The sequence below is a fragment of the Marmota monax genome, unplaced genomic scaffold (assembly GCF_021218885.2).
Source record: "Marmota monax isolate L192 unplaced genomic scaffold, Marmota_monax_Labrador192_F-V1.1 WCK01_AAM20220418_F8-fsc00011, whole genome shotgun sequence".
NCBI lineage: Eukaryota > Metazoa > Chordata > Mammalia > Rodentia > Sciuridae > Marmota > Marmota monax.
In genome coordinates this window covers 10706798-10729686 of record NW_026693082.1, presented here as the reverse complement: position 1 = coordinate 10729686, position 22889 = coordinate 10706798, and the positions used below count along the sequence as shown (strand labels likewise).

General features: G+C 36.2%; 1 protein-coding gene and 1 pseudogene across 3 annotated transcripts in view; both read left to right on the top strand.

The window, feature by feature from the left end:
* Positions 1-22889, top strand: part of Dclk1 (doublecortin like kinase 1) — a 344423-nt gene that overhangs the window by 16889 nt on the left and 304645 nt on the right. For all 3 annotated transcript variants that reach the window (XM_046454160.2, XM_058582536.1, XM_046454162.2), the window contains exon 3: positions 4537-4883. In XM_046454160.2, the coding sequence (XP_046310116.1) occupies positions 4537-4883 (347 nt within the window). The remainder of the gene's footprint in view (positions 1-4536; positions 4884-22889) is intronic.
* Positions 7536-22889, top strand: part of LOC124098977 (DNA repair protein RAD51 homolog 3-like) — a 42608-nt pseudogene continuing 27254 nt past the window's right edge.

Here is a 22889-nt window from a genome sequence, read left to right as displayed (position 1 = left end):
AGTTTAAAAATGGGAGCTAGAGCTGGGGTTGTGGCTCAGTGATAGAGCACTTGCCTAGTATGCCTAGTATGTGTGAGGTTCTGGGTTCGATTCTCAGCACCGCATAGAAATAAATCAAATTAAGTTGTTGATGGCAACAAGTAAAAAGATATTTTTTAAAAATGGGAGCTAATGGCAAGATAGAATTAACTTTGTAAGCTTTTTATAATGAACTTTATTAGAGAAAATTTGTAAGCTTTTTATAATGAACTTTATTAGAGAAAATTTATTCCCCCCCTTTGAAAAATAATGGTAAATAGAATAACTTTAACATTCATAGGTGATTAAAAAAAACAAAACCATGGATATTTCATTGTCTTAAATATAATCTAATATGTTTATAAAAATATTTTTCTTAACTTCTTGAAAATACTTAAATTTCTCAGAGAAGAAATCACTGTTTTTTTTTAAATTGACATTTTAGAGGGTATTGGATGGATGCAAACATAATTTCATGTTTTGTTTTCTTACCTTTTATAGTTATCATTTTCTTTCTCTCTTTGCATAAAAGCAAATATTAATTTTTGGCCTTTGTAAATGCTACCAAAGTTTTGGCAGATGCTGTATCTGCTGTTCTTATCATATGTTGGGGTGGCTTAGACCCCAGAGTATTACATTTCAAGTGGAGGATCCGTCTTATCATAGAATTTTTTTTTTTTTGGCTTGAACAAATTAAAATGGAACCAGCAGTATTCCAGGCTGGTGGCATTGCATCTGCAGTCCCAGCTATGCATAAGACTGAGGCAGGAGGATCACTTGTGTTCAGGATTCAACATAGGGAGATCATATCTTGAAACAAACAAACCCAAACTGGCCATATGATAACCAATCAGTTTTGTAATTTCCAGTAACACCACTGAACAGATTTTTATAATATTTCCTTTAAATGATCTAAGAGCTTTGCAATCTTGCCATCCTTGTTTAACTTCACCTATAGAAAATAATGGAAGACTTTCAAAGCAAATTTTGGGCTATTTTGATCAAATACACCTTGGTTTTATAGATAAATTCACTTTTATTTTATTATTGCAGTAGAAGTTATGCCAAGAATTTGGAGGGGCTTAGTGTATATAGGAGGGAATATGATACAGTAATCATGTCTTATTTTATAATTTTGGAATAGCTCTTATGCATACCTCATGTTGAGACTTGAATGTAACCTATAAATAATTCTCTAGACAGGGTTATAATTTATCTTTTAACTCTTTGTCTCACTAAGAAATTAAACACTGGATATCCAGAGCTGTTTGACTAAACCAAGACTATATATATTCTTCCCATTCAGAATAATCATATTTGTTAATTTATAATTACATGTATATTAGCATATTATATTTATCCCTCTGTATCTGTGGGATCCACATCCATGAAAATATGGATTTAAAATGTTTTTTTTAATTGCATCTATACTAAAGAAATACAGACTTTTGATTCTTATTATTATTCCCTAAACAATACAGTTTAACAACTATACCTATATAGCATTTACATTGTAATAGGTATTACAAGTCATCTAGAGATAACTTAAAATGTATGCTTAGGTTCTATGCAAGTAACAAGAGTATAAAATGGTATAGACTTTGAGTATCCTCAGGGGATCCTGGAACAAATTTCTTATAGCTATTGAGGGATGAAGTGTTTTTTATTTTTATTTATTTTTTTGGTGGTGGTGGTGGTGGGGCTGTGGATTGAACCCAGCGGCACTTAACCACTGAGCCATATCCCCAACCCTTTTTAAAATATTTTATTTAGAGACAGGTCTTGCTAAGGTGCTTAAGGCCTTGCTTAGTTGCTGAGGCTGGCTTGAACCTCATGATCCTCCTGCCTCAGCTGCCTGAGTCACTGGGATTATAGGTGTATGACATCTCGCCCAGCTTGAAAAGCTCATTTGAAAAATAAAATCAGGAAACACAATCAACTTTAACTTAACTGAGTTAAGGTAGAGACCACATCTTCAGTGGTAGAGAGAAGTTCAAAATTACTGTTAAGGTAAAAGTAAAAATGTGGAGCCAAATAGTTTTGTTGTAAATTTATTTGCACAGTCAATGAACACTATCCATGCTAGCCTTTCCTGAAATTCTGAAAAGTGGAGCAAACTCTACATGACTGAGCACCATGTGGTGTCTGATCTTGGATTTGATGGCAGCTCCTCCTCCTCCTTTAGCCCATCATCATCTTTTATTGGAGACTCACATCCTTCTCCATGACTCCCACCCTAGGGGTAATGAAGGCAGGGGAGCTCACAGTTACAGCACAGATTAATATCCATTTATTTTATTTTTTGTTGCTTGAGTCCAATCTGCATGCATCATAGAGTTCTGAAGACGTTCAGTGTACTTTATCTAAGATTATGTAAAAAAATGTGTTTTTCCCCCAACAAGTCCATTCAATATTGTTATACTCTTAAAATTTCACCCTCTTCTAACTCAACTGTTTTTCTAAAGTTAAAAGTTTTCTTTGTTGAGATGCCAACCCCTCTATGCTTTTAGCAATTACCTTAGTGTGCAAAACTTACAAATAACCATACAATTGCATATCTTCAGTTAGCACGGAACTGTGACAACTGCTGGCTTATCCAGGGATGCTATGGGCTCTGTACTTTTGGGGAGGAATATTAGGGACATTCTCATTGAGGTGGGTCCAGTGTGATATCCACTGGTAACCATGTTTAAGAAGAATTAGTAACTAATAACATAAGACCTGCTTATAATTTTTAGTAATTTAGTTTTTACTTTTCCTTTCAAGCTTATGCACAATTAGGGTAATGCCACTTCAAGTCATTCTCACTTGCAATGTGTAGTTGAAGTCACTTTGATCTCTACTCTAATTTTTTTTTCCCCCAATGCTAGGGATTGAACCTAGGGCCTTGTATAAGATAGCAAGTGCTCTACCCCTGATCTATATCCCCATTCCCTCTACTATCTAATTTGCCCTTCATAAAAACCCAGTGAGGTTTTATTTTACAGACAAACTACCACTCAGACATCTAGGGACTTGTCCATGGTCACATGCTTGGAGAGGCCAAGTCTTGAACTAAAATTTCTGATTACCTCTTTCCCACTGATCATGGTAACCATATACCCGAGAAAGTCAATTCATGTTTGATGTAAAAAGGTTTAGAAAATATTTACCCTACACACTGTAGCTTCCTGATCCTCTTCCAACGAGCATTAAAAAATGCCACTGTTGTAGCACTCTCATATATATTTTCGCTATCTACTTAAATCCTGATGAAAACATAGTTAGGACAAGTGATGCTCTGCCAGGGGTTGGGGGTTAGTTAACTTATACTGTTATGTGCAATTTCTGGTGATGCATAAGGTATATGTAATACATTAGAATGAAGTATTTTTTTAAAAAATTTCAAAATAAATGTATAATATGTAGCTATCCTTTCTTAATTTTGAAACACTGGTTCTGTTATTTTTATGTGGATCCTTAATTCTGTGGCCCTGCATGCTTGCACCATTAATTTAAAAATAGGCCAAGGATTTAGATAAAAGTAAATGGGTTGTGTTAGATGAGGTCTAGGTCACTTTACTTGCAATTATGTAGGCTTTTTAAGCATTTTTCCTGGTTATAAAGACATTAACACATAAAAAATCCATTATAAAATCTTCAATTGCAAAATGCTTTTACCTAACTTTATGAAATCTGTATTTAGAACAGCCATTATATAACTTTCATCTTTTTGGTACATGTGTTAGTTTCTTTTGTGTGTTATCCACATCCTAACAGCCTGAGTATTTTCATTTAAAGATTCTCTGTTAGAGTCATTGTATTTCTTTTAAATTAAAAAAAATGTTAAAGAGTCATTTTAAATACAAATTTAACTATTTTTATTATAGAGTCAGTTTAGGAAGCTACAGTGTGTAGGGTAAATATTTTCTAAACCTTTTTACACCAAATATGAATTGACTTTCTAGTGTATATGGTTACCATGATCAGCAGTGAATAGATAGATGGCTGAAAAGGAAGGGGAATTATTTTGTATTTTGCTTATGGAATTTTACTTGGCAATGGAATGTTTAGCATATACTTCAATACATTTATAAATTCATAACTATTTTAAGAAGATGTGTTTGATTCACTTTCAGATTTTAAATTATCTCAGGTAGCATGAGACCTCGGATTTTGAAATTTTCTACACATTTTTTACCCCTAAGTCCCCCAAAATATTTTCTATTTTGAGTTCAATTTCATACCTCTCTAGGCTGATTCAAGCAAAACAATATTTCTGTCACTAATTCCAAGACAAAGAAAAGGAGGAATACTTTTTGTTTTTCCAAGATTCCAATCTGTTGCTGAGAGAACCAGATGAGAAGACAGAAATCTTTCTTTTTCATTCCTTATTAATCACTCCAGTATTGTATGAAAAGTTGCAGCTTTTTTTTCTTTTTTTGACGATAAGTGGAAAAAGAGAAACCAAAGACAAAATAGGAAAAAAAGAAATAAGTTTAGCTTAGTGTCGATTAAATCTATTTCTCTCTTTCTTAGGAGAGAGTTATGTGTGCGGCTCAATAGAGCCCTTCAAGAAACTGGAGTATACCAAGAATGTGAACCCCAACTGGTCAGTGAATGTCAAGACCACCTCAGCTTCCCGGGCAGTGTCTTCACTGGCCACTGCCAAAGGCAGCCCTTCAGAGGTGCGTGAGAATAAGGATTTCATTCGGCCTAAGCTGGTCACCATCATCAGGAGTGGAGTGAAGCCGCGGAAAGCTGTCAGGATTCTGCTGAACAAGAAGACGGCTCATTCCTTTGAGCAGGTCCTCACTGACATAACCGACGCCATCAAGCTGGACTCCGGAGTGGTGAAACGCCTGTACACTTTGGATGGCAAACAGGTAAGGGTGGGTCTGGGTAGGACTCTGACTTCACAGGGACCAACCAGGGAGTTGGGGGGGTGTGTGCCACACCATGGGGATCCGAAGCATGCATTTTGCTCAAGTCACAGAGACCTGGGTCATTTACCCAGCAAGCATGCGCTTGTTGATCTCAAGCTGGACCAAGGTTTGTGCTGGGAAGAATTAATCATGGATACAAAGTACAGAATAAAATCTGTCTTTGAAGAGTCAATGGTTATTCGGGCTTTCTACTTTTTCAGTATCATTTGCTTTGCATAATGATGCTTTTCAGTCATGTGTTTTCAATTTTGCCCTAAGTCGTAGAGCCTCAGGCATGTACGATGTGGAGGTAAATGATGTAAGTAATATCTTATGATTCTGTGTTTCAGGAATGTTCACTGAGACTTATTTAAATATTATAGATTTTACAATATAAGTCTCAGGTATGACATATCATCATCTTGTTGGCTTTAGGGTGCACATATCTAGAATATTATGTATCTTGTATTAAAAATATAATTTCATAATTAAAATGAAAGGGAGGTCTCTTTAGCTGTGAAATACACATCTATCCACATGGATGAATGGTAATTTTTTTGTGTGTGTGGTGTTGGGGACTGCACCCAGGGCCTTGTACATGCAAGGCCAGCACTCTACCAACTGAGCTATTTCCCCAGCCCCTGATGAGTGGGAATTTTAAGGTGAGATGAACAGAAAGGAGGTATTAGCTTTCAGGGTCTTGTGAGACTTTTGTAAAGATTTGACAGAACCCATGGTGAACTGATTAAAAAAAGAAACACTGATCAAAAGTACAATGTGATTTCTGGTCTTTCATAGTTTAACAGTGTCTTGTTTAAGATGATCATTTTTAACATTTCTATCTTTGCTTGAAGTTTATTTTTTAATGTGACTATAAAAATGCCTTTTTTAATTTTGAGGGATAATTTGAATGATTTGTATATGGAGATCATCTTAAAATCAAAACTGGATTCGTAAATTAAGAGATTGATCTTTTTAAATAGAAGACTCATGCAAGTTCTTGAAGGCTAACACATTTAAACTTAATGAATTAGAATAGATGCTAATACTACAAAGAGTGTTAGTCATGAAAGAATTATTCCCCTAGGGACCCATTTAAATGCTCAAACTCATACAAATTCATTAGGAATGAAGGAATATGTGCCAGTTGTTTATTTATATTGATAAATCTTCTGCTTGTCTCATAACACTTGCATGTAGATAAGGATTTCTAGTGATAACATTCTGTCTTGTAGATCTAAGAAGCTACAGCCTGAATGTCATCAATATATCAATGACCAAAGTCCACTGCTGGTCCGTCAATTATAGTAGCAATAAGATGGCAAACTGCACATTAAGACATTTAAGGCTTCTGGTTCCCTTTCTGAGGATTTATTCACCATTCTAAAGTTTTGCATTTCTGTGTATTTTCTCAAGATGAAAATTTATCTGTCTTCATCAAAAGTAAAATTTAGAATGAAGAATACATTTTGTTGAGACTTTCTCCTCCTCCTCCCATTTCAGAATTTTCGGGATTCCAAATTGCTATTGTAGTGAGTCTAAAAATCAGTTTTCACTTCTCTAGCTAGTCTTTACATTAACTGATCAGTTAATATGTTTATCAGAAGAATAAACTCCTAGAGTAGATACTATGTGTTCTCAATTGTTCCCTTATGTTCTGAATGCATCTAATGTCAATATTTTATAGTGGTATGTTTACTGTGCTGTACGTGTAAATAATTGGGTGTAATGGGAAAGAATCCCATGTTTGATGTCAACAGACCAGGATTCAAATCTTGGCTCATCCACAGATTATTTATGTTTTTTTTTTTTGATATAAGTAACTTAGCCTCATTATGCTTATCAACAAAACATGGATAAAACCATCACTGCTGTTTTATAAAGTGCTTATGAGATCAACTGTGATAATACATGTGAAATCAGTTTTGTACTATCGTGACTATAATAGCTTTATTAAGCATCATTCTGAGTGCTTTGCATGTATTAACACATTTAATCCTTATAGCAACTGGATTATTATTCCCATTTATCAGATGAGGATACAAAGGCACAGAACTTATTAAAAACATGTCCAAGACTACACATAAATGGTGAAGGTAGAATTTGAACCAGTCTTACTCCAGTTCTTGGAAAACACTGGATTGCCACAGAGATGTTTAAGCAGCACACAAAGGTACTGAGGAAATAAATACATACGTACACACACACACATAAATAAATATACATATAAATATATATATATTTCTTTTTTGTACCAGAGATTGAACCCAGAGACAATTAATCACTGAGCCATATCCCCAGTCCTTTTTAATTTTTTTTTTTGAGTCAGGGTCTTGGCTAAGTTGCTTAGGGCCTCATTAAATTGCTGAGGCTGGGTTTGAACTTGTGATTCTCCTCCTCAGCTTCCTGAGCTGCTGGGATTACAGGTGTGTGCCACCATGCCTGGTGAGATTTTAAGGGCACCATGTTAGGCAGTGTTCTGACACTTTAACAAGAAACCCGAGATACTTGACCTACAAAGAGAAAAACATTTATTTTGGCTCACAGTTTCAGAGGTTTTAGTCTGTGATTGATTGGTTCCAATGCTTTGGGCTTGTGGAAAGAAAGCGCATCATGGCAGTGGCACATGGTGAGTAGCAGTCATTCACCTCAGGGCAGGGAGTAAAAGAGCGTGAGGAAGGGCCAGGGTCCCACAGTGACCTTCAACGGCAGCGCTCAGTGACCTAAAGACCTCCCATTAGGCTCCATCCCTTAAGCATTCTGCCACCTTCCAATAGTGCCAACCTGGGGAACAGATCTTTAATACATGGACCTTTGGGGGACCTTCAGAATCCAAACTACAGCAGGAGTAATTTGTCCAAGGAATATTATTTGACTCTTTTCTGATCATATAAGTATGTATATAATGTTATTTTCCCTGGAGTCATTCTGCTGGCTGTTGTACTTGATTGTTCATTTTTTATCAAGCATACAGTTTGCTGTTGTGGCCTTTCTTCTATTATAGCATGCTCTTTTCATAGCAGGAGTAGTAAAAACAACTGCAGAGGGATTGGCTGATAAAGTAGAATGAACATAAAGACTTTTTGCTTGGGTTCACAGTGAGAACAGAAATGCTTCCCATGGACCCCAGGACTCTTTAGAATTGTTTCAGTTCAAAAGAGAAATCTGTCCAATAAGCAGTAAGTTAGAGTAGAATTAACATCCCTGGCAAAGACTGGGGCTTGATGAGCCTCGGAGAATAAGCCGTTTTCCTCAAAGCTTTCCTGTGGAATGATGGGCTGCCTAGTGGGATGGCATCTTACTCTATCCATGGTGGCACTGGGGTCCACAAGCTGCCAATAGGACATCATCATTTTAGGGGGCCAGGGGGTACTGGGGATTGAACTCAGGGGCACTTGGACCACTGAGCCACATCCCCAGCCCTATTTTGTATTTTCTTTAGAGACAGGGTTTCACTGAGTTGCTTAGTGCCTCGCTTTTGCTGAGTCTAGCTTTGAACTTGCCATACTCCTGCCTCAGTTTCCTGAGCAGCTGGGATTACAGGCAGAACATCATCTTGTCCTGCCTTTTGTTTTTTTAATAGCTTAACTGAGTCCTTGTATCAAACTCATAAACAATGTGGAAACTCCAACACTGAATAAGCTAATTAAGGCATCTTTTTTTTTGTATTGAGAAAATAGAATTACTTGAACAATTAATAGCTTGAGCCAGATGTGGTGGTGCACACCTGTAATCCTAACTACCCAAAAGGTTGAGGCAGGAGGGCTTCAAGTTCCAGGCCAGTCTATGCAACTTAGCAAGACTCAGTCTCACATTCCACTATGGTCATGTATGAAATAAATAAATAAATAAATAAAATTTAAATAAATAAATGAATAAATAAAAGGATGGGCTGTACCTCAGTGATACAGTGCCCCTGGGGTTCAATCTCCAGTACTATGGCGGGGTGAATAAACAGAATAACTTAATTACTTTAGGTCAGTGGGTGGTGAGGATCGTATGGAAACAGAAATAGTTTTTCCCATTGCCTTTAGGCAGCCAGCAGTTGTATCCACGGTATAGATACTGTTGATGCTGAGATTTTTAACAATGGAACCATAAAAGCCTGTGCCTACTGTTTAATACGTTACCCAGAGGAGATGCGCCCTGAAGGGCATAGAACACATGATGCCCTCCCTCATTCCTACCAGCTCTTGGCCTCCTTGCTTGTTGCCTCTTGGGTTTGCATGAAGCCCTAACCCAGGAGTTCATCTTACAGAACTTTTTTGAGATTTTTAAAGCTGACCTAAAGGAAATCAACATATTGGAAATGCTGCATCAAATTGGATTTTGCAGAAGCTTTAAGATGACAGAATGTGCTGACTACAGAGTAGCCTATTTGTGAGCAAGTCTTTTCTAATGATTTCAATTCTATTCTTCATTCAGGGACACTGAAGTAAGAGGTTTGCTATAACCTTTCCCCTTCTTCGCAGTGTATATGAGTCTGCTCAACATGTAATCAGGCTCTTGGTTGGCATGGCTGGGAGGCCAAGGAAATACTTACAGTGCCTTGTTTTCAGTCATGCATTATTTATCTGGTCTTGATTAAAACCCTTACACACACACACACACACACACACTAAGAAAAAGGGAATTTGCTAGTTCAGGGTTAAAATCATGTCCCCTTTCTCCATATCAGAGGGGATTTGTGGAGTCTGAGCCTGAGAGTCTCTTTTCTTGCCATCACGTGTGTCAGGATGTTGGGGCTTTGCTCTGTATTATTCACTCACCCTGCCAAGTTGCTGCTCCCAGAGGTCATTTGGAGTGTGACTATTTTTTAAGTGATTAAAATAAGCCCCCAAAGTACAAGATTTGCTGCAAAGATACCCTTGCATATCTCCTGAATCCTTTTATGGAAAAGCAAATCTGGCTGTCTGGAACTGCTAAATCTGCTAAATCTGTGATTATTGAGTCCTTCCTTAGAAACATAAAGAACAGCAAGTCTTAGAACTGTGAATGCCTAAGCAGGGAATTTATATGGTAAAGATCAAAGATAAGGTACTGCCCAGTGATCCCTCCTTCCCTCTGGAATGAAGTAATGCTAAATTAGATTGTTCTTTAAGTAGACAATATAACATATCCCATCTTATTTACCGTTTGACCCTAAAAATCTAGACAACATTGCAGCATACTTAGGTAGTAGTGGGGGTAAAAGTCAGGGATATTATATTTTTAATCACGTAGACATTTCATGTAGGTCATGCACTTTGTAAATTCCACCGTTGCTAGCATGTTCACATGAGCAAACAGTTTGTGTTTTCCTAATATGGAAAATTCTAGAACTCACTCAACTGAAGTATAGTCTTTCTAGGGTTTTGGTTACCCAAGGTCAGTCATCATCAGATAATATAAAATGGAAAATTCCACATTTTAATAGGGGTGGGGAGCACACTTACACAACTTTCATTGCAGTATCATTGTTATGTTTATTCTATTTTATCATTAATTATTGTTAATTTCTTACTGTGCCTAATTTATAAATTAAACTTTATCTTAAGTGTGTATAGAGAAACAAAAAACATAGTATATATAGAACTCTACATAGTATATGTAGAACATATATAGTATATGTGAATGCCTGCAATTCCAGGCATCCACTGGGAACCTTGAAACATGTCCCCCACAGATAATTGAGGACTGCTGTACTCACAAACTGATTTAGATGGTAAACTGAGAACAGATGTGATAGCTTCATGTTAAGGAAATCAGTGAGTGTCTATAAATTAATCACTTATGTCTTCTCTTTATCTTTTGATTGTTGAATCCCTATTACCTATTCCAAACATAAACACCAAAAGATGCTGTAAATGAATCATAATTACAGCCATTCATTTTAGGTCATTAGAATTCGAGTTTGTTGGAATTCAGGAAAAAAGTAATGACAATAGGAATTTATGAATCAGAAAACACAAAATGATCTATTTTGTGTTTTAATATATTATTTTAGTCGAAGTACAAATAATTTGATGCACATGAGTTTAGAGAATTTTGGCTATGTCTTCTTACAATTTAAATAAGCATAAACATTGCTACCACATCTAATCTTGGCTATAACAGTTGATGAACATAGAAAATATGAAAACCAAAAGTTTCTAAATAAAAAGTAAGGAATTTTAGGATGTGATTGGAATTGTTTGGACCAGAAAAGGAGATTATTTTTCTTGTAGCTGTCAGTGATAGTGACATTTTTTCTTTTCTAAAAATAGAGCTTTTTTTCTATGACAGCTCAAAAACTTCTTGTAAGCACATGTAAACCTCTTATTCTTATTATAAAAGTTTTACCATTATGAGTTGATACGTTACCTGTGTTATAAAAGTGAATGTAACGCATTTTAGTTTTGTTTATAGTTGGTATAAATAAAACTTGATATCAGTAATTTAGTTTATATTTTAAAATGTCAAATTAAAATTTTCTACAAAAACTCAGAGCACATGTTAAATCATCCTCATGATTTACTAGAGTTGGGAGTCGATGGAAATATCTTAGTTGATTTCAAAAAAGAGGGAGTTCAAAAATAACTATGATACTTCCTTTAGAGAATTAAAACGTTCAGAATAGAACGTTTGGTGCCATCTTTTGATATTCAGGATTAAATATGTCACATTTAATCTGCCACATGTGTCCTTATATAGATATTAATTCCTCCAAATGTGAAAGAGTCAAATTGTTTTCTTCCAGTCCAAATTCCTCTGACAGTGTTGTCAGTTATGGGTGCTTGTAGGGATGTGTATTTTGAGGCTTTGGCTAGTTTTAGCAAAAGTCAGTTTTCTATAACATGAATTCTGAGTTCAGAGGTTATGTTCCCCAAATTCCTCCTGGTAGTATGTTGAGGATACTTGGAACATTTTTTATGATGGCTTTGGAATTGCCTCCTAGTGACTTCTGCTACTTTTGCAAAGGCTAGCAGCCACGACTTGGCCTTTGGTGTATGTTAATAAAATGGAAAGAAATAAGACTTTAAAATCAGCTGGGCCTAGGCTTCAGTTTTAGTCTGAAAAATCTAGTTTGAGATTTCTCATTCAGGCCTGGAAAATTGAGTTTGCTTCCCAACCTGCAGGCATTTAAGTCTTGAATATTCTCTAAGGGCCCATGTGTTAGATGCTTGGCATCTGTTGGAAATTGGCACTATTGGAAACTTTAAGAGGTGGGGCCTAGTGAGAGGACTTTAGGTCATTGGGTGTGTGCCTTGAAATGATTCTGATTGTGGTACTCTGGCTCCTCCTCCTCCGCCTCCTCCTTTTTTTTTTTCACTTCCCAGACATGAGGTGAGTCGTTTTGCTCTGCCACAGGCTCCCCACCATGATTTGCTGCTTCATCTAAGTCCCAAAAGCATCAGGGCTCACTGATCATTAACTGAACAAAATCTTCAAAACTGTGAGCCAAGATAAAACTTTTCTCCTTATAAGTTGATTGCCTCAGGTATTTGTTATAGTAACAGAAAACTGACTAATACGCTAGTTTACTGATAAAGCTTAAAAATTCTGTACATTGAGTTTACTTATAATGAGGAAATTTGCTTATTATGCACATGTTAAATTATCCTCATGATTTACTAGAGTTTGGAGTCCATGCTATAATTTAAGCATAGATATTTTTGGTAACATGATACAGAGGAAAATACTAGTTTCATAGACTGATAGACTTGAGTTCAAATCTGTCCTCTGCGTAAGACACACTATCCTCCTACTGGGAAGAGTTAACTCTGAATAATAATTTGTAGTTGCATCTTCTGTATAATGGCAATAAGAATAATAATGCTTGCTTTATAAATTGTCATGGGATTAAATTAAGTAATACATGTGACAGACTTAGCATTGTGGTTAGTTTCTAATTATTGGTGACCTGAAAAGCTAAGGGTTCTTTTGTTTTGGGGAAAAAAAAACGTATTTTAAATGTGTCGTGGAAACTCATTATTTAAAAATCTCTTAATAATGGGCTAATCATATCTTCCTTTGTATATGTGTGTTTCACATGGAAACACTTCAAGTTGTAATAACAACAGCATGAAATTTGGAATGAGACAGTATATGAGACCAAGACTTTACTCATGAATGTATGAGCCTTGGCTAGTAAAATAAACTCACTATTTTTCCTTTTCTTTAAAATAAAAATAATAATGCATTCCTTATAATATTGGTGTGATAATTAGTTGATAAAATCTGTCTAGGCCCTAGATTGATACATGGTGGGTCCTCTATAAATGTTAGTTCGAAACTACCCATTTCTCAAGCTTCAATTCAAAGATGGCCTTGTCTATGAAACATTTCTTTACTTCCCCTTGCAGAATTGACAGCTCCCTGTCTTGGGGTCCATTACTGTCCAACGTACATAGCCCCACAACTCTTCACTATACCAACCTGTTGTCATGCCTGTTTTCACCTTCAGATTTTATAGAGTAAAGCCAGGAAGGTGTCCTGCTGACTTCTGAATCTCCAGATCCTGACTTGGTAAATGCTTGTTCAATTAATGATTAGACAACCACACGAGTGGACTATTGACTGGTTAGCTATGGGCTACCCTCCTTACATTAGCACATTACCTCCAGTATTTGGCAAAGTACATGTAGGTGATGGTCAGGTAGGAGCTGACTTGCTCACCCTGGGCTGTGTTGGTGTGTAACTGTGAATGAAGCTAGTGTAACCCCAGATGGTAAAATGATCATCATGGCAGTTGTTCTCTAGGTTGGACTCCTGCTTCATGAAAGACTCTCTCATCTGTCCATTTTGGAGCATTTTGACTATTGAGAGCATTTTTATCCTGTGGGGGGAACAATAGCTATTCTGTTAGAAAAATCTTACCATCTGAGTCAGATGAATTGTTCCTGACATCCAGTGAATAAAGAGAAGAATCGATCGATACATTCCATGGATTTAAAAATTGGTGCTGGGCCAATAAGTGATTTTCATGAAAAGCATCTGCCCAATTATTGCAGAGACACTAACCTACAGGATTTAAGGGAGTTCGTGATGGCAGAATACAATATGTTGCAGCAGATTTTTATGATTAGTTTAAATCCTTGAAACTAAATTAAATGAAATATGGCAGTTCCAGAAATTAAATGGAACTTAAAAAATCCAATTTTAAATCTGAATTATGTTGTAAACAACATCACCCAGAAACAAAAGGACAGATGGGAGATTTAATTTTTAATTGGCTTTTCTTCATTGTAAGATTAATATGCAGTCAATAAAGGATTTTTAAGCAAATGGGAAAATATTAAGATAAATAAAAATTACCCATAGTCTCATTGACAAGGTGGCTCTCGTTCATAATTTGGTCCATTTATGTTGCCTTTTTCTTTTTAACAGCAGTTCAGATATTATTTTGTGTAAAGTTTGGTTTCTTGCTGGTAACTTCACATGGAAATGTGCATATTTGTGTGGGAAATGTATTAAGTCATCCTTTCTCTAACTTTGTTCTTTCATTGACTCGTGTAAGATCCCCTGAAGCCAATCACCCTGTGTACTTTCTTCTCTTGAGACACCTCTGTAGAATTTCTCCTGTCTGTGAGATGAATGAGTGTGAAGACAGATTTCCAAACTCAGAACGAGAAACAAATGGATGTAAAGCGCTTATTCTTGAGAAGTCATTCAGTGTTCACTTGATCCCTGACTTACCACGGTTTGACCCATGGTTTTGTTTTTACTTTACAATGATGTAAAAGCAATATGCATTCAAGAGAAACTATACTTTGAATTTCAAATTTGAATAATCTCTGAGATTAGCCAGATGCAGAGTCTGATACTCTCTGGCAATGCTGGGCAGTGGCAGGGCCTCAGCTGCCATTCCCCATGTGATCATGAGAAGAAACAACCAAGACTCCACTGTGTACTGTGCTGCTAAGCTAGAGTGTGTGTGGTAGGTTAGGTGGGTCCCATGCATTTTCAACTCATGGTATTTCCAGTTTAATGCTGGGTTAGCAAATGTAACCCTCTAGGAAGTTGAGGAGTATCTGAAATTAGATACTCTTTTTCCCTCTTCTTAGAAGACCATAAACTAAATGTACTTTGGCATGTAGTATGATAAAATTGCATTTTATGTCTTCTAGAAAGAAAATAACTTAAGGTAAGCACTATTTTTTTTACATAGACATATTTATTTATTTATTTGTTTATTTATTGTTATTATTATTTTTTGTAGTGCCGAGGGTGGAACACGGGGCCACATTGCATCCAGGCAAGCACTCTGTCACTAAGTTAGCTATGTTATCAATCCTTAGACATTTACTTCTGATGCTTTTTCAGAGTAGTAGTATGGGATCTAATAACTAGTTACACAACAGAGATAAATTGTGAAGAATCCTGTTATGTACTCGGAATATTCTCATCCCTGTTCTTAGAATCCTTTCTAAAAAGATTGGTCAGGGAACATCAGCAGTCATACCTCCAGGGATGTGTGGAAATGCAGACTGTCATATTCCACTCAGATTCACTGAATTAAAGAGTGCATTTCAACAAGATTCTCAGGTAATCTATATTCATATTTAAAGTTTGAGATGGATGGCTCAGAAAACCAAATAGTATGAATGGAACATCAGACTCCACTTAAGATGGTAAGTCTGGCTGTTGCACGGTAGATGGAATTAAACATAAATTTTAGCTGATTTAGCAATTTCATCAGCATCCTCTCGATACCAGTGTTAACCTCAGATGGCAAGATACGATTGCCAGCAACAGTGTTCTGGAAAGCAGCCAGTCCATTAGTATGAAATGTGTTCTTACTGCAATCTAGCCTCAGTGGAGGATGGATGGCTTCCTGTATGGAGAATAAATGGAGGTTAAGAGATGCAGGAAAGGATGAGCACACACTTGGGTATGTTGATCCTGAGCAAGAGATTAATGTACTCAGTTCCCACAAGGTCCATATGTGTGCTGTTAAGATATTTTCTGCATGCTCCCTGCCATGTGCTGCACAAATTGAGTATTTTCCTCATGCTTCTAGAAATCTTCTGCAGAAGTGAGTGGAAGTCATTAAAACTGTTCATGGGATCTGTTATTAGATCTTCAGCTGTTGGCAGGTATAATCCCTGTGCTTGAGAAAACCCTCAGAATGGAAGATGCCCAGAAAAACATAGGGTCATGTTAAATAAATGCAGGAAATGGAGGGGTAACTTTTGAAGATAATTTCTTGTCAACATCCCTAGGGAGTTAGTGACCAAGAATCTTATGTATCACAGACTTGACAGTTGAGAACAACAATGGATGTGGTAAACTGGTGTGAAGTAACTGCCTAGAAATCAGAATTCTGTTTCCTTAAGACAGTCTGGGAGGTTAAAAGACTTAGAAAGAGTCACTTATTTAATTGAGCTGACAATTGGCGGTGGTGGCTGCACACCATTTAGGTAGACAGGGTTTTGCAAACAACCATACAATGCCTAGTGACCCCATCCATGGGAACTTTTTTGAATGAGAAAAGTCAACTGTATCGCTGGAGTTATAGATCCAACTTGGAGTAAAAATATTAAGCGCTAGCAGTAGTAAGTGGGATCTCTATGTGGAGAACCAGTTAATTGCTTTAATTCTGTTTGTTGGTTGACTCTATGGTCCTGGGGAAAATAAAATTTCTTACTATTTCTCAGACTATTTCCAGGATGGATGGCCTATGAAAGGATTATCTCAGGCACATTGGTCATCTTGTTTCTTGTTAACATCATCATTTCATTCCATAACAAAAATTCCTTTACTTTTTCATTTGTATTTCATGTCAAATTGGTAGGCTTAACCACTGTGTATCTTTTAAAAAAAATTGTTCTTTTTAGTTATACATGATAGTAGAATGTATTTTGACATATGATACATACATGGAATATAACTTCTCATTCTTATAGTTGTACATGATTGGAGTTACACTGATCATGTATTTATATATGAACGTAGAAAAATTATGTCCAATTCATTCTACCAACCTTCCTATTCCCATCTCCCCTCCCTTCCCCACATTCCCCCTGTGTAATCAGGTGAACCTCCACTCTCCCAGCCCTCACTGTGACTCAGCATCTACATATCAGAGAGAACATTCAGCCTTTGTTTTTTTAGGATTGGCTTATTTTGCTTAGCATGGTAGTCTTCAGATTCATCCATTTACTGGCAAATGCCACAATTTTATTCTTCTTTTTGGCTGAGTAATATTCCATTGTGTATATGTACCACATTTTATTTATCTGTTCATCTATTGAAGGTTGATTCCATAGCTTAGCTATTGTGAATTGAGCTGCTATGAACATTGATGAGCCACTGTGTATCTTAAAAAAAATGCATTCATTTATTAAGTTCTTGTTGCATTTAGTGATATTAATTAGCCACACAAGAAAAGGAGAATCTTAGATCATTTATGATGCCTTTGGGATATGTTTAATTGGAAGAAATTGGATCTCATACATTGTTTTATTGTGCAGAGTGCTCATTGTTAATAGTAACCATAAAAGCAAAGACCTGTTGCAAAAGGATATTTACAGGCTAGTCTTTGGTTTTGCCAAATGGGACCAACAGTTTCATGTGGGTTCTATCATGAAGATGATGCTTTACTGTTTTAATCTAAATGCCTTTTCATGTTCCGAATGTGCTTGTTCTCCTGTAGCTTTGTAAATATCTATCAATCATGGTCTCTATGCCAGACTCTATGCCAGGTATGGAAATGTCTGTTTTTTCTTAGTAGCTGGTCTGAAGGCTTGGAAAGATTCCCTGTGCTAGAATTATAAGGGAGAATGTCCTTTTAGGACTTACTGGATTCACTGGTGGAGAAACTTGCATTTTCACACTTGTGTGTTCCTATAAGGAAAAGATGGATTGATAACGCTAATCATATTTGAGGATGACCTTGCTCTCTTTGGTAGTGTGACTCTTCAAACACTCTTGGGCAGCATTGCCTTCATATTTTAAATAACTGAAAGACAAATTCTATTTAATAGTTTACATAATGATATTTCTAATGTATTCAGAATTCAAATAATATAAAAAAGCTTACTTTTATGTACCAATATGCCAGTAAAACAATTTTCCATTAAAATTAGTCCCCACACTCAAAGCCCATAGCACACTTAAAATCTTGAAAATAAATAATAAGTGTATTAGCCTCCAGTTTGAATAGCCTGCACTTTCCCATAGAGGTGTGTTGGCAGTCAGATCCGTAAAGTCACCGTTTACTTCCTCACATCAGTCAAAGTGAGAGGGAAGTTATTTTTAAAACTTGACAGGATTATCAAAATGTATGAAAACTTGACTTTGGGGGTTTTCACACCCACATGAGTCCGATTTGCAGCACCAGAGAAAAAGAAGAAAAATGGAGGAAATATGAGTTCATTTTGAGAAGTTAGCAACAATAACTACACAATGCTTCTGAGATTTTAAAAGTATTTCTTCTTCTTTTTTTTTTTATTTTAGGGAAAAATGAGACTTTCCCTGTGTGTCTGAATTATTGAAGCTCTCTATCTCTGGCACTTCTTTTGCCTGTGTTAATGACCCCACTGTAAATGAACCCTGCTTGTGTGTCTTTTCCTTTGCCACATTTATCTTATATTTGGTTTGACATCAGCTGAGAAAAAAAAGTATGTCAGTCCGGTTCCGGGATATGATACCAGTTCTAGGCCTGGAGATGAGTGATAACACATTTCACAGTGAATCAGAAGTTGGAAGATATTTTTTGTTATAACAGCTGGAAACATTTTGTGCAGTCGGTATGAACACTGCTGACTAATTGCCTTTCCAAGACAGTGAAGGACTGGAGTGTCCCTGGCTGTGAGGTTTTGTAGAAAAGAGAATAATTACCCTATATGGTGAGCCCAACCCAGAGAAACAACTTCAACCAGAACAGATCAGAAGATAGCTTTTTTGAATGCTTACCCTATGCGGACCTTGTTTCCTTTTAACCACATTAATGGTATCATGTGGTAGATAATATTGCTGTCTGCATTTTACATGGGCAGAAACAGGGGAAAGTAACTGGCTTGAATGATTTGTACCTGATTGGGGCTGACGGATGTTCTTAACTGTGATGCTGTACTTGATGCTTTCTGGTGTTTTTCAAATGTTTGAACTAAGTAAAAATTCACATGCATTCTTTTTTAGTTAGAATGCTCACAATCCATTTCTAAGCTTTATCAACTTTGCCCACTGGAGTTTAAAAATACTTTTCTTCTGAAATGATCAAATTCTGGTGATCTGTCAGAATTTAAGCTTGTTAACATGAATGTACTACTTGGCAAAAAGAGAAGTCAGTGTTGAGAAAGCTGATGAAATCTCTTGATTTTTTCTAAGCGTTTCTTTCTAAATTGGTTGCCATTCGGATTGTTAGTGATTATGAAATTAATCCATTTAGAGTCATTTTTTAAAAACCTAGGGCCTTTTTTTAGATTGTCATAAAAATTTACATTTCCAACGGTGGAAAAAGAACATTTTTTTAAAAAGGAAGATTCTTAATGTAACTTGTATCTAGAAATACAACAGTTTTATGCTGAGAATATTGTTGGATTTTAAAATTCGTCAGCTTTGAACTTAAAAACAATTGATGAAAGTTTTATGAAGGTATAATTTACATGCCATAAAGTTTACCTTTTGTAAGTATATTAGTCAGTAATTTTAATAACTCTGTAGACTCGGCCTTAGAATACTTTCACTCAGAAGGTTCTCTCATGCCTGTTTGCAGCCAATGCCACTCTTGCCCCAGCTCAGCAAGCACTGATCTGATTTTTAATCACATCAACTTTTAAATGTTAACTTCATTTTTCCATTTGCAATTTTTATCTACCTTCAAAGTCATTTGTATCATTATGGATTCACTTAATGAATCCCTTGAGCCTTCGCTACAGTCTCACGTCTGCAGCTTGGGTACCACTGGGTTGAGTACCATAAGGAACTCGGCAGAGAAGATTATGCAGCCAATTGTAATACAGTGAAATCACATATTGTCTTCCCACTCTTTGCATATAAGGCACTTCTGAGTTAATTCCAAGCTTGGGTATCTAAAGAGGAAAATAAAAACCCTTGATGTTCATGGCAGGATGGAATAATAATTGTTGTCTTCTAATTTCTTAGTGGTGATACCCAGAGGTCCCTTCTTCATTCCTGACTTCTCTGTGCCCTGTTGGGTGATACTTTCTTTGTTAGGATCCAAAATACCATTTACAGGCTGATTAAATCTCAAATGATATGAACATATTTTAAGCTGTCTATCTGTCTGCTTTTTCATAAATATGGTTTCCGTGGGCATTGTCTGTTCCTTGGGCGAGATCCAATTATCTTATAATCTCTCCTTTTCCCTCTTCATGGAGACTTTCCCACTTGTCTTTTCATCACTTTATTATTCAAGATCTTTGAGGACTTTTAAAAATTATCTTTTTCCCTCTTTTTAAGGAAAGAGACCTCACTGTGAATTCTAATATCCTGCTGTACTGTAAAGGTGCACCTGGGGAGATGCTGCTCACTGACTGACCCTGCCCCCCATTGAGTGCCTTTGAAATTCAGTGGTAAAGAATACTTGATTTGGGATTCCAGAGAAGTTTGCATGTTTAGTGTGTATTTGTCCCCATTTTTTTCTGGTGGTCGAAGATGTCTCTGGACCAAAATTATTCACCAGTAAGGCTTCTCACCATGTAAAAGGATGCTAATCTCTGGCTGAGAACCAAATGAGCCCTAGGCTCATTTCTAGGCACATTTCTGGGGTTGGTGAGGTCCTGAGATTGCTGCCTGGACATTTCTCACCTTCTCACTTTCTCACCTCCTTCTTGGTGATCTTCCCATGTAAAGAAACCAAAGGATTTTTGGTAATGTGTAGCTACATGGGAGAGAATCATGTACAGAAGACTCTTCTCAAAGCCAGTGGAACTGGTTTATATTTATCCATCCTGTCTTTTCTTGGACTTTATTATGTGGGTTTAAAAGTTTATTACATGGGTTTTATTATCATTTCTTTTAGCTAAAGCTGACCACAGAAAATAGCAATAACAAAATGGAAAAATCTGAGCAATTCTTCCAATAATTGAAAACAAATCAAACCTTCTGTCTTTAACTGAGGTTTTCCTGTTTTATGTACAACAGTAGGTCTTGAATTTTGACGATCACATTTCCTTATGACTGCTAGGACCATATCCCCAGGAAAGTTACATTTCTCAGGTAAGGTGACATTTAATTTTTCCGTTATGCTTTTTTATCCTTTGGGATGGAATTTGCATACCCTTGTTATTTACTCATCAGGTGACATAAATCAAATCCTATTTTGATCATCTTTAATATCTATGCATCTGGAAATTAAAGCAACCAGGAGAGTGAGACCAGAAGGAAATGAGAGAATCAATTCTGCCACCTGTGTTCATTCATGACTTTGATTATCCAAGGAAAATTCTGGCTCCCTAGAAAATGTTTCCTATTCACTGAGAAAATGTTCAGTTCCATCCGGCATGAGTTTGCCTTCTTTCACTGGTTGGGAGTCTCTCTCAGAACAAAAGGTCTACTACTTCCACACAAAGGAAGACACACGCACCATGCACAGGTGGTCCTTCTCTGAACCATCCCTGCTGCCTTTCTTTGCCTCCTTTTTCTTTTGCTCCTTTATTATTTTTCATTCGAGCCTTTGATAGGTGGGAGATAATTTCACTTCTCATATCCTTTAATTTTTTCACATATAGGAATCAGTGCCTGGCTTTAGATTGTTTCTTTCTTTTCTTTTTTTTTTTTTCTAATGGATGCTCTCTAAGGCTCCTCATCATGTTCTCCTGAGCAGTGCATTTTCAGGATGATAAAATGCTTCCCAGCGGATAATTCTGGAACCCCTAGAGGGTCCATGAATGTGTTCTAGTAATGACATTAATTTTAATATCTTTTTAAAACAGCACATTTTTAAACTGTTGTTTAGAATTTTTTTCCCTTATGAAGGAAACGATTTCGGAGCAATGGAGCATGCATCCAGTAACCATGCATGGCAGTTCATGGGGATGCAGTGAGAGTTCTCATTTCTCACTTGGTTTATCACTCAGACCACCAAGAGTAGGTGGCTTTTGGTTCCTATCATTATATAGTATATTAGAAAAATGATAAAAAGAAAATATAAGGATTAATTTATCCAGCATACATAGTTTTTATTTATTGAGATTGCTAAACAAGATAATTCGGGAAGGAGGATTGTGAAAATTTATATCAGATCAAAACGGCAGAATTTTAAAATAAACATATATAAATATAGTTTTGATTCTAAAATGAATAAGGTACGGTTATCTAAGATTTTGTGCTCAAATCATATTTATCTTATAAATCAAAATTGTTTGACAGTACATAATTTAAGTTGATTAGGAAGAATAAATTTTGTCTTTATATATCATAAATATATCCAAGTTCTATGGATGCATTTCTACTTGAAATTTTATGATTTAAATTAACTATCAGGACAAAGAAAGATAAGGTACATATATACAATGGAGTTTTACTCAGCCATAAAGAAGAATGAAATCATGTCATTTGTAGGAATATGAATGGAATTGGAGAGCATCATGTTAAGAGAAATAAGCCAAAACTGAGAAAGTCAAGGGTTGAATGTTTTCTCTCATATATGGAAGCTAAAGCAAAGAAAGGGGAAAAAATGGAATCAAATGAAAATAAAAGGGAGACCAGTAGAGGAAAGGGACCAAGGAGAGAGAGGAAGGGAAGTTAAGGGGCTGTACTGGGAAATGACACTGACTACGTTAGGTTATGTACATGTACCAATTTATCACAATGACTTCCACTATTATGAATAATTACAAGGCACCAATTTGAAAATTAAAAAAATAAATATCATTCAAAAATATCCAAATTATTTTAAAATTCCTTAGGGTATTCAAGAGGTTAAATAATTCTAAGAGATTCTTAATTCTAAGAAAAAAGTATCAAAAAGTATTGGGGACATAAGTACTTGGATCACAGTAGGGCAAATGAATCATGATGTGCTGACACTTACTTTGG